This window comes from Cebus imitator, unplaced genomic scaffold (assembly GCF_001604975.1).
Source record: "Cebus imitator isolate Cc_AM_T3 unplaced genomic scaffold, Cebus_imitator-1.0 Scaffold335, whole genome shotgun sequence".
NCBI classification, from domain to species: domain Eukaryota; kingdom Metazoa; phylum Chordata; class Mammalia; order Primates; family Cebidae; genus Cebus; species Cebus imitator.
This window is the reverse complement of record NW_016107650.1, coordinates 934,946-947,252: the sequence shown is the minus strand read 5'-3', so window position 1 is coordinate 947,252 and position 12,307 is coordinate 934,946. Positions and strand designations below refer to the sequence as shown.

Below are 12,307 nucleotides of genomic sequence, written 5' to 3'. Positions count from 1 at the left end.
TGTAAACATTTTTGTAACTGGAAGGAGAAATGATCAGGTAGGTTGTGCACCATCCACAGCCCTGCACGCATAGCACAATTACTTGCTTTAGTACATGCTCCGTTAAAGTGGGTTAAGTTGAAGTAAAGACAGTTGTCTTCTGTTGTGTATAGATCCTAGGAATAGATTTTTCCAACCCCTACTGAGAGCTGATACTGAAGTTTAACCTTATTTATCATCAGTAAGTTTTTCCTTATATCAATGTTCAATTTGAACAGGATGCTGTATAAAGAGATGAATGGTGGGTCAATTGAAAGGCCTCTATCATTTCAATTCCCCAATTATAAAATAGGTACAAATATTGGATGGACCTAAATAAAATGATGAAAGAATTGCACCCTCTTTATTACTAAGTAGATGAAAAAGGAGAGGTGATTACTTTTAAAATGTTAACTAGGCCAACTGTCTTGCAGAAAGTTCTAATTTCCCAATCGAGTGTAAAGCTTCCATTGTCTTTCAAAGAATATCACAGCCCAAGATGACAAAGTAAAGAAAAAAACAGTCAAGAAACGTAGAGTCATCAAAGATACAGCCATGAAAGGTACCTCTTTCATCTGAATACGACCATCTTTAGAGGCATCTTGGGTGGTCATAAATTGCTGTTTCACCTTGTACACAGTTGCTTCCACGACTGTGTCCTGTGATGGACGAAACAAAGCCATATTAAAGCCACTGGGATCTTAAACATATAGTTAGGGTGGCAAATATTCAAAACACACAGCCTGATCATTATGTTATTCAAACCCGGAAAGCAGGTTTCTTGACCATTTAAAGTCATTTTACTCTTTTGTAGAAGAGAACAACGCTGGAGATTTCTTGAGCAACCAAGCACTAATCAGAATCTTTTTTTTTTTTTTAAATCAGAATCTTGACTAGGTACAATTCACAGTTAATGAGTTACTAAAATATTGAAGAAAAGAAGCTTAGAGACTAGGGTGCTGAAAGAACAAATTTGAACAGTATTATGTTTATGACAAAAGACTGTATTGTAATTACAGATTTTCTTCCCAAGAGCTTAGAGGTTTTACATCTTTTAACTGAAAAGTCCAGCTCGTCTGGGCCCCAGGTGCCTGTAACTCATTTTTAATCTTCTTTTGTATTCTCCAAGGAAAAAAATAATGAGAAGGGAGAAATAATTAAAAAGAAGACCAAAGTAATAAAGTAATTGCTGAGTTAACCACAGATGTTACAACTCCCTTCTATGTATAGCCTTTTCTAAACGTGAAATTGTCTTCTTTGGTGGATTTTAGGGTTACTACAGTAAAAGTTATCTATGTAACCAACAATAAAGAATGAATTCTGATGCAAGGGTTGAGAAGCATAGATAATCCCAAACAGTGCCCAATTCTAAGATTCTAGACTTGCTGAAATTTATGCTAAATTCATTCTCCCTAATACAATCACGCTATCTCTGGTCCCAAGCTCTCCAGCTGTGAGTTAGGAGGGCTGAGAAGAGGTGATCCTGTTGACTCACTACCCTCCCTGTTGGTGTTGGGGGTGGAGGTGACAGCCTCCAGGACATGTTCTGGATGCATCATCCATGCACACACGTGCAGGACAGTTCTCTGGGTGGCCTTAGGCTGACTCAGCTCTTCTGCCTTTCTCATTTGTATTTCTCAAGAATAACCCTGGCATATGCTGGGAATGCAACATCCTAAGTTAAGGAAGAACTTGCCAGAACAACCCAGGCTCAAGATGTCCCAAAACACTTTAGCCAAGCACAACATGTTGCCTTCAGGTACAAAACCCAGAAAAGACTGCTTTCTATCAAGCACCTACCACACGCCAAACACAATTCTGGCCCCTGGTGATATTATAGTCAGCAAAAGAGACCTGGTCTTTGACCTGCATCACAGGCTGACGGAAGACATGTTTGTCAAGCCTTCCTTTCCATTGGCACCTCTCCCTAATGGGTTACAAAAACGTCAGGAGGTGATGGAAAGAGAATTGTGGTGGAAAATTAACATCTGCCGTGTCCAATTCACAAGAATAGGAAAGAAGACCAGGTGAATAAACATTTCTGGAGTGCCAGTCAGAGGATGGGCACTAAGCCACACTCTTTAACAAATGTTATCTCCCTGTTATCTCCCTGGATTGTCACAATGGCCCTGGGAGACACAAAAAAATTTACTACAACCTTCAGCCCCTGGCTTCTTTGCTGGCCTGCTAGCTTCTCCCTTTTTGGGGAACTTTTGTGTGTGTGTGTGTGTGTGTGTGTGTGTGTGTGTGTGTGTGTGTGTGTGTGTATGTTCCAGCTTCTTACATGGAAATTCTTTTTTATTATTCTCCCATCACTGGCTGAGAAAATGTGTCTGTTTTTTGTAGTCTTGACTTGGAGGGGCTGTCAATCCTCACTCTATCCCATTAGGCTGTCATCTCTTCAGCTGACCTTTTGCATATGGTAAAGAACTTGCCAGAACAACCCAGGCTCTGTTTTAGTCCCTCCTAGAACAAAATGTCCTAAAACACTTTAGCCTGGCACAACATGTTGCTGTCATGCATAAAACCCAGCGAAGATGCATATGGCAAATGTTTTCCAGGGAGCAGGAAATCTAGTAGAAGAGTAATACAAACTTTTCACCTTTCAGATCTTAACATATGAAAAGACTGATACTCAAATTTATGATAATTGTATCCATTGATGCTCTATAAATCAAAATATATGATTCCTTCAGCTTAGTCTTTGTGATCTAGAAGAAAGAGAGTAAAGGGAAAAAAATCAGAGGACGTTTGACACTCTTTTCTAAGAATCTGAGACACTGCCCCTTCATTTTGCTTATGAGAAAACAGGCCAGAAGGGTGATGCAGCAGAATACTGACAGAACATTCTTGAAACCAGAACATTTGATATGTGGTCTAGTGCACTTTCCAGCACACCATGTTGTTGCTTGGGATGAGGCGGAGAGCACCTAGTGGAGTCACTGCATTCCAACATCAAGTTGTTAATAAATGAGAAATGGTTCAAACAAAATGAAGGATTTCTTGGTGACTTGCTTTGGGATTTTTCAGGATAGATTCTGGCAACTAGTTAGAGAACCAGATGCTTTAAATATTGTAAGACCCAGAAGGTTTGAAAACCTATTCTTAGAAAGCCAGGGAACACCCTGGTCAGCAAGAACAATTTTAACGCTAGCGGAGTTCCTGGCCATTGTTGCTAGATCTCAGCCCCTGACATTGGCATCTGTCTCACTAACTCGTTGCAGGGAGTGGGTGTATAGCAATTGTTTGATGACAGGTTACAGTAGTGAGGTAGAAAAGATACTGTGAGCTCAGATTATTTAAGATATCTGATCCTGTAATATCAGATTCTCTAAACTTCCAGGACTGGTGTGGATATTGGAAATAAAGGGAACTGCCAAGTTTCATGTCAGTCAGCAGTTTGCCTCTTCCCTGTTCAATCATACACAAACTTTTGTCAGCAAGTAAAAGATAGAATTGTACTTCCTTTTTAAAATTTTTTTCATTTGTAGCCTTTTGCTACAGGGGATGATAGATGAAATGCATGCAACAGAAAGAGGTTAATGAATTAATGGCTTGTAGAGATCACAAATGGATAATAAATAATGAGGAATAAACTTTATTTGAAACAAATTGCAGTGAAGGTGAGTCTCTTTGCAAAAAAATGTTATATGAATAAGAACTAAAAAATTAGCATCTATATGTATAGCTAGTTTTTTAAATTGTCAGCCCAAACCACTAGCACTTATGATTGAGATGATGTAGAATCAAATACATCCTAGCCATCTCAAGGTCATCTGCTGTATCTATGGCTTCAGTACTGTATTTAGAAACCCCAAATGATTAAAATAAGAGGGCTTGGACAGTTTGTAAACATCAACGAAACATATTCATTTGGTGATCATAAATGGGGAGCAGCGGAGGGCCTGGTCAAAAATAATAATAATGAATACCTTCCTAAATGAACACACACAAGACTAAAAGTACGAAAAAATGACATTAGTCATTCGGAACCAACGCTTCAAGTGAAGAAATGAGAGGCAATGCCTGTATCATGTGCCTAAGACAGAGCAAGTGTAACAGGTCCCTGAGGCGACAGTCTGTCTGTTGTCTTCTGTCTTCCTTTGAGTAGTCTCCTTTACTCCTGAAGGACCAAAGGGTGGTGGTGGGTATGACTTAAGACATCCTCCAAAGGCTACCCTGGCTTGGGAAGCTTGCTTTCATAAACTGGAAATCATATATATATATAATTTATATATATATGATCTCTCTCTCTCTCTCTCTCTCTCTCTATATATATATATATATATATATACACACACACACACATACATACATATATATATACACATATATACATATATATATACATATATATGTATATATATACACATATATGATCTTAAAAGCATTTCAGTGTTTAAGAGAGTAAGCTTCAATGATCCTGTGTGGGGTAACCCCTTGGTGGATCTGAGGCAAAGCGGGGCTCAGAATAAACACTGGGAAAGCTAAGAAGATACTGCATCACCGTAAGAACATGCATGTTGGGCGTTTTTGCAACTAATAGTGCCTGTCACTTGTGTTATCTTATTGGTTTTCACTCTGAAACAGGCAGGCCAAAACATTTTAATAATAATAATTATTATTTTATGGATGGGAAAACTAAGACCCAGGAGGTTTAAATGGCATGTTGCTATCACACAGCTACAGGTGCAGAGCCGGGGAATGAACATGGGATTTCCACCTCCACACATAGCTGTCTTTCCCCTCACCATGAGCCTTCTTTGGGGGGGCCTTCAGAGACAAGAGGTACATTTTTTAATTCTCTGTGGAAGGTGAACAGGTTCTCTGAGACTCCAAGATCTTCTGTCAACCAGGTTTCCTCATGTGACACCCCACTCATCGTGGTGGGATTAACCTATGTATTCTCAGCACCATAGATTTTGTGTGTGTTTACATTTGAGTGTTCATGTACCACACTGAAAAACCACAATGGAAATCACTCAACAGGGTTGAACTTCACTTTGCATTTCAGCCTGATCTTTTAGATTAAGAACTCTGCAAGTACTGCATTCATTTCTTTATCTCTGGAACATAGGATCTGTTGGATGAATAAATGATTCTTTATGATGGGCTGGGCATTCCCAAAGGAAGTTAATTAACATAGGTCATGTTGGTGATAAATTAGATATTAAAGTAAATAAATGTGAAGCCAAAGAAGCAGTGGCCAGATTCTATATTACCTTTAGTTTGAGAGCACAGAATCTTGGCTTCTGTCCTCTCAGAGCCCCAACCCCAAAGCCCATGACTATCCCTTAGACCCAAAGCAAAAGAAACTGGGGCTTCCTCTATTGTAATCTACCATCAGCCCTTATCTAAGACTCTAGGCTCCAGCACGATACCTCTAATCCCTAAAGTATTGAAAGAGACCCATGATGTGGTGCAGTCTGTACATGAGGGGTATGAGCACATAGAATCTGATGCTCAGCCATGGACTGGCATTTGAAAAGAAAAGGTTTGCAGAGAGAAACAGAAACAGCAGCAATTACAGCTGGTGGTTCCATTAAGTCAATCCCCTCGGAGGCTCTGAGGACCAGCTAATTACAACTAGGCTGGTTGCTCTCCTGGATAGACTCACAGGCAGCTTGCTGTTAGAAACCTCAAAATACCTTCTTCTGAGATTTCTGTGACCCACTAATCAGCAGAGGGAAGCAAAGCTATTCATGCCTCTGAAGGATGGCTTACCTCTGCTGAACACCAGAGTGAGGGGCTGCCTGATTGTGGAGGCCTCCCTGCTGCTGGATTCTGTGCTCACTGGGCATTAGCAATCAAAAGCAGGTGTCACAATCAAACGGTGACTGTTCCTCAGCTGAAGGGGCTTCCTCTTTGGAAGTTCTGCCCTATTGTTAAGAACTTGCTAAAGGCCTACTTATTACTCACCAGGGAGAAAGCCCAAAATTAGGAATAGTTTCCTTAATCATGGTTGTCCAGGTAGCATGCAGGGCCCAGTGAAGGTCCCTCCAAACACACTCCCCAGAGTAATGTCTCAGCATTTTGAAAGGCAACCAATGGCAGATGATATCATTTCTGGTTAAGAGTTCAAACGTATTGCTCTGGCTCGAAAAGCTTTCTCCCCACCCAAGTGCTCATGAGATGTGCCTGGGACTGTTGCCACAGCTCAGTGGGGCTGGCCTAATTGTATGAGAAGCCCCTCTCCAACAGTCACTGTTTCTGGAGATAAAGAGGGTAAAAAGACATGCAATCTGACTTTGAGTGCTTTTCAAATAAAAGATCCTTGACACACCTCAAATGTACTTAAATACCTACAGGATGAGACCTAGGGGTCTGCATTTTAACAAATAAATATAATTCTCAGGCACACAGAAATCTGATTTGCACTATGTTAAGGATTCTGAGACCTATCAACCCCTTCTCCAGCCTCAGAGACATTTGCACTGAATGCAGTTGTAGAGAACACCAGTGAGTCATTTGTTGCCCCCTTTCCCCAAAGATTATGCCTGCCCCTGTCTAAGAGGGTTAGTCCATGGACCAGATCTGAGATAGGAACAGTAATAAAAACAGCCAGGCTGCAAGAGATGACATCCCTCTTTGCTCTCACAGTGGCAACAATGCCTCTAAGAGTAGCCAAGACCTCAGATGAAGATACCTCACAGCATCCTCAGCTTAGAGCAGACTCCAACTTGATGAATGAAAATTAGATACTCCAGTTTCAACATTGAAAACAATTTTTCTCCTCCCTTTCATAAATCACTAGAGCAAGGAGCCCTCCGAAAAGGTTAAGAAGTTCCAGGTCCCTGGGGATAGATTTTTAGGAGTTGGCCATCCCATTTATTCCAAGATTTTGAATGGTTTTACTGTCTTCTTTTTGCTTTCCTCAAATACCCCTGTCCATGGTAGGTAGGGTGGATTTCTGGAACATCATGAGCCTTAGTATTTACAGACATAAGTGGAAGCCATGTGGACAAGGCTAGTGGGATTCACCACAGCCTGCTGGAGTGTGAAACTGGCTGGCAAGATTGAAGGAGAAGCCTCACTTGGGGGATGCCTCCTCAGCTCTACCTGAAGCTTGTATAAGTACAAGAATGGAGGACAAAGAAAAGTGTGTGCAAGTGATCTGACCATCTATGTCCCTGTGACCAGAGGAAAGAAGGAGCTCATGTCTCCATCCTTCTCATCTGCTGATCCTTTCACTTCACAGGCTGCATAGGGTAAGGGGTGGAGTGCAGGCAGACAAAGAGCAATAAAAGGTACAGAAAAGGGGAGATAAGAGACAAAGAAATGAAGGGCAGGAAGAGAGATTGGAAAGAAAGAAAAGATAAATAAAAGACATGAGGAGAGGAGAGACCAAAAGAGCTTTGAGAATCAGAGAGACTGGAAAAAGTAGGAGGAAAGAAAGAGACAGAGAGATGGAGAAACAAATGAGAAATAGAGATAAGAAAGAGACAAGAGAGATGAGAGACAGAGAGGTCAGAGAGGAAGGCAGCAGACAATGGAAGAAGGGAGCCATGAAACAGAGATGAGAAAGAGAAGTAAGCAGAAAAATGACAGACACAGACATTAAAGGGAGAGAGAGACAGAATATGAGAGGCAGACAGAAATAGAGAGAGACCAAGATATGTGTGTGGCTGAAGGAGGCAGATGCCAGCCCCTTTGTTTCTGAACTGGCTTCCCCTGCCCACCCATACCCTTCCTGCGTTCTCAACAATGGTGAAGAGCTCCTCATTCTCTCACTGAGCTCTCCGTGAGAATGTGATGCGTTTCTATTCTGCTAGATAAACAGCTGATGGATAAGGACAAACTAGCTCCATAATTCATTTAAATTCAATTGTCCTTAGAGCTTCTCCTTCTACTATGCATGCCCTACTGGAGCTTTCACCAGATGTAGCCCATCCCCAGGCTGGCCTTCACTCAAGTGTCTCTGTGTAAAATTTTTCTCTGCTTTGGTACAGAGACTCTCAAGAACTCATTTATATCTCCCAAGGCCAGATTTACCATCAGATGGACACGAGATAGATTGGCTTCCATTTATATCTGGGCTCTGGGTATGCTGGTTGTTTTCCGTTTTGTCATTCTCTGAAAAATCTGTAACCTCTTGTAATAAAATGAATAATGGGGAAATTATTTTAAATGATGTATTTGCAGTTTGCTATCAGAGGCGTGTCACACACATTAAACAGCCAGAACATTAATGTACTTAACATCTTTTCCAGCTTTTTGAACAAAGTAGTCTACTTTATCCCCAGGTATAAATCAATTAGCAGAGATATAACCAAGGAGACATTCAAAACCAAGTTAACTGATTCTACACTTAAGATCTCTGAGTGGATGACAGATGTTACACTGAAGGCCAGTGACCAGCATGTCTAATGCTACAGTTGCACCTTTTATAAAACATACCTAAATCTTTCCATGTTGCTAGGAGAGGGAGAGAAGTTACACACATGCAAGGAAGAAAAGAGGCCAGATGGAATTAATAGGTACAAATCAACTAGGACTTGGATGCATGTATCTTACTAAGAGGCATACATTAAGGCTTAGTGTGTAAGTACTTACATCAGTACCCAGTTTCATCAACACGTGGAGAAAGAAAGCATCAAGTTCCTTCTCTTCTATGTAACCTTTTTCTAAATGCAAGAAAATAAACATAAATAATAGTAACATATAAAATAACATGACAGTATTTATCTAAGTATCCTTTTAATCTTACAATTTATAAAGCCTCCATCGACACTATTCTTTGTCATTCCAATAACAAAGTGCCTACACCTGCCTCTAGGAGACATGGGTTTGAGCAGTAAACACTGTTCCAGAGTAAGTGCCTTAATGCTGGGGTTTATATTAGTATTTGGAAAAGGAAGGCTGTTAAGCACATGAATTTTAACCAAAGAATAAATATGAACTTTACAATAAAATTTAACCCAAGGATTTCTGAAGCTTGGAGAAACTAAACAGGTGTAAGTATTGAACCTCAGTTTGCAGGGTTAGAATACACCTTTTGGATATTTTGGTTTTTTATTAATAAAAACAAATATTAAATAGTTCCATTTTACTTTCAAGTAGTTTTTTGGTGGAGGAGTTTCGAAAGTTGATAAAATTTGTCCCCATTTTGAAAGAGTGAGGGGTGTACAACAAAGTCACTGAGTAAAAGTAATCACATTTACGGAAGGATGACTTCAGATACCCGAGTCTCAGCCCACAAGCCTTGAACATACAGAATATTTGTCATTATATATACAATATATATAAAATATTATGTATTATACATCACGTATACAATATATATGTATATCTACCATATATACGGCATGCACACACACACGCAGAGATTGGAAAAGGGCACTAGTCCCTTCTCCCACCCTGAATTTTAACAAGGTATGTAGATGTGTATCCCCTGTACGCAAACGTCTGTTGAGGATACTGTGTTAGGTACACTGCATTAACAACCCAGGCAGATAACTTTTCCTACAGGAAAGGGGGAACTCTAGGTCCTTTCAGAGGGCTGAGCTTGGAGCCACGTCTACCCCTGAGGGTGCAGGTGGCTTGTTGCACTCACCATCCGCGTCAAAGCGCTGCCAGACCTCCCAGAAGCCAGCGGCGTCCAAGAGCCCCGGAGTCGGGCCGCGGGCGCTGTCCATGGTGCTGACAACGACGACCGGGCACCTGCGCGGAAGGCCCTGAGCAACTTTGGCACGGACTCCTCTGCAGTATTTCTCGACTCCCTCTCCTGCTGCTTTCGCTGTCTGATTAGCTTTGAGCACCTGTCGCTGAAAAGGATGCGAGGGCTGCTGGCCGTGGCGTTGCTGAGCCGTCCCTCAGCCCTCAACAAAACCAGCTACTCGATGCCCGCCCCGCTCCTGGCGCGCGGGTCCCCGCCCTGCCCAGTGCGCCGTCCTGGCAGATCCTGTCTGTCTCTGCGCTGTGGGGGATTCAGGAAGAAAGAAACTGTCTCCAGGCGTCCACGGCTCACTGCTTTTGCCCTTTAACTTGTTTGTCAGACTCAGAGAAGACATCCCTGTTACGCTTGACTCACCTTCCAAACTTGTGTCTCAGGGGGTTTTCTAGGGAGAGCTGCCTCATTTAAAGTGTTGCAAGAAGTGTGAGTGTCAGGGCCCTTTGGACTTGAAGACTTAGAAATGTAATGTGTGGGGAGGGGAGGGGAAGAGAGGGGAGAAGGATGGTGATGGTGGTAAGTGGTTGCCTTTAAGCAAGGGGTAAGTCAACAGCAATTATTGAATCCTGATTGTATAGGACATACACTTTGATATACCATAAGGCACTATAAGGAATTGGAACTAAACAGATACTGCAGGTCACTGTGATTTAAAGTAGCATCATTAGAATGCTAAGCGAAATATAAACTAAGCCATACTCTGCCAGGAAAACAGAGTCTACGGGAGATGTGCCTGGCTGCAGGGTACTTAGGTAGACGGTTTAAATGATTGTGTTTGGCTCCTAAGACCCACATTAAAACCAAAGGATAAAAATCAGCTGCAGGAACACAGAGCTTTCTAATATTCAGGACTTCAAAATTTGGCAATGCTTTCTGAAAAAAATGTACAAACTACACTGATACCTTTTGACTATATGCCTAGAACCTCTTGTTGGATAATCTATAGAAAGTGCTTGGATATTAGATAAGAAATTTGAACCAGATGTAGATCTTGTTTATGGCACCCTGACTCTGGCATTAGCATTCAGACTGATTTACAAAAAGTACACATGCATAAGTCATCTAAACCAGAGTAGTGAAAAGAACATGGCACTCATGGTCAGATAGTCCTGGGTCAGGATCCAGTTCCAGCTTTGTGACCTGCACCATTAACTGTCATCTCCCCAAACCACAATTTTCTTATCTATAAAATGAGGATTATAACAACTGTTTTGGAAGATCAGAGCCATGCATAGTAATGCACAATGAATTATAGCTTCTATGGTGTTGTAGCTGATGAGGGGTGACTCTATTACAGAAAACAAGTAAAGTCTAAGGGATTGTCATAGCCAAAAGAAACCTAATGAGACATGATAAAGAAATTTAATGTTCTACCCTGGATGGGATGATGGAACAGAAGAAGGCCATTAGATAAAACATTAAGAAAATTTGAATAAATAAGGACTTGAGTTAATAACAATGAAAAAATGGTTTAGAAGAAAACAGTTCTGTACTGAGACCAGCTCGGCCATAGAGTCCGCCACCCAGGTGGTGCTGAAGGTATTGAAAAGCAGACACCCAGAGAGAACAGCAAAGTGGAACCATTCAGGGACCAACAGCCTTCCGAGCTGAGCCCCAGGGGCTGACGGTATTCCGCCAGGCTGAGGGCCTCAAGCAGATTCTGACCCATGTAGTCATTCTCTCTGAACAGGTGATTATTATTAACAAACAGGTGTTCTGTGTTTTCTCATAGAACCAAAATAAACTAGGTAGGCAGCTGGTGCCTGCTTACCACTGATCAAGAACAGACCAGAAAGTATTCTCCATGAGGGAGCCACGGGGGCAGGTCACGTATACTATGCTTAAAGAATTGTTTTAACCAGTGTATGGTATACATATACTGTTTTGCTGCTTTAGAATGCCCCAAGCTGTTTTCCACTTGCGTGGGGGAGGCTAGGTTTTCCTTGCCATCATTCTCAGCTAACAATATATTTTATCATACACTCAGCATTTCTCAGCAGCTCTGGGTTCAGGGCCCAGCTTTGCCTGTTACTAGCTGTGTGTAATATTGGGCAAGTTACTCAAAAGAAACTTCACTTTCTTTGACTGTAAAATGGGAATGATAGTAGTATTTACCTTGTGTTATCATAAAGGTCAAACAAAAAAATCATATAAACCTATTGTATATACAGTAACGCTCAGCATAAGTTAGCTACCAAAATGATGAATCTTCCCTACATACATATTTGGAAGATGGTGAGGTAAACTTCAGGGTTTCTGAGGAGTGTGGCTTAGGCTAAAAGAGGAAAAACAATATCACTGATGAAGTAAGTGCTGGGTACAAAAACTGGAGAAAAGCATATGTAGCAAAGGAGAGTGAAAGAGTTCAGTATCCGTAATTATCATCTGTGACTTTGGGAAATTATTGGATACAATGTCAAGCACCAGTTAGGAAAAGTAATTGGTATGAACTTACCACGGCTGATCTTGTTTTCTGGTAAACAGTGGAAAAAGATAAAACAAGGCAGATTTCAGAAGTAATAATCAAGATCTAATGTGGAGGGATAAATCATAGTAAATCTCTGCGATGGGCTTTGCGGCATACACAGAAATCTTGATTTTGAAGATTGGTTATCCAGA

General features: G+C 41.2%; 1 protein-coding gene across 5 annotated transcripts in view; it reads right to left on the bottom strand.

The window, feature by feature from the left end:
- The window catches only part of SCGN (secretagogin, EF-hand calcium binding protein), a 158,347-nt gene extending 148,261 nt beyond the window's left edge, over nucleotides 1-10,086 (bottom strand). For 2 of the 5 annotated variants that reach the window (XR_005196444.1, XM_037730202.1), the window contains exons 1-3: nucleotides 9,572-10,083; nucleotides 8,572-8,642; nucleotides 585-677 (exon numbers count right to left, since the gene is read on the bottom strand). Coding sequence is in view for 4 of the 5 variants with exons in the window: in XM_037730202.1 (XP_037586130.1) it covers nucleotides 585-677; nucleotides 8,572-8,642; nucleotides 9,572-9,653 (246 nt within the window). In the remaining variant the exon portion in view is untranslated. Of the gene's footprint in view, nucleotides 1-584; nucleotides 678-8,571; nucleotides 8,643-9,571 lie in introns of all 5 variants that reach the window. The other 3 variants (XM_037730200.1, XM_037730201.1, XM_017505218.2) reach the window with 3 other exon arrangements.
- Nucleotides 10,087-12,307: the final 2,221 nt, after the last annotated feature.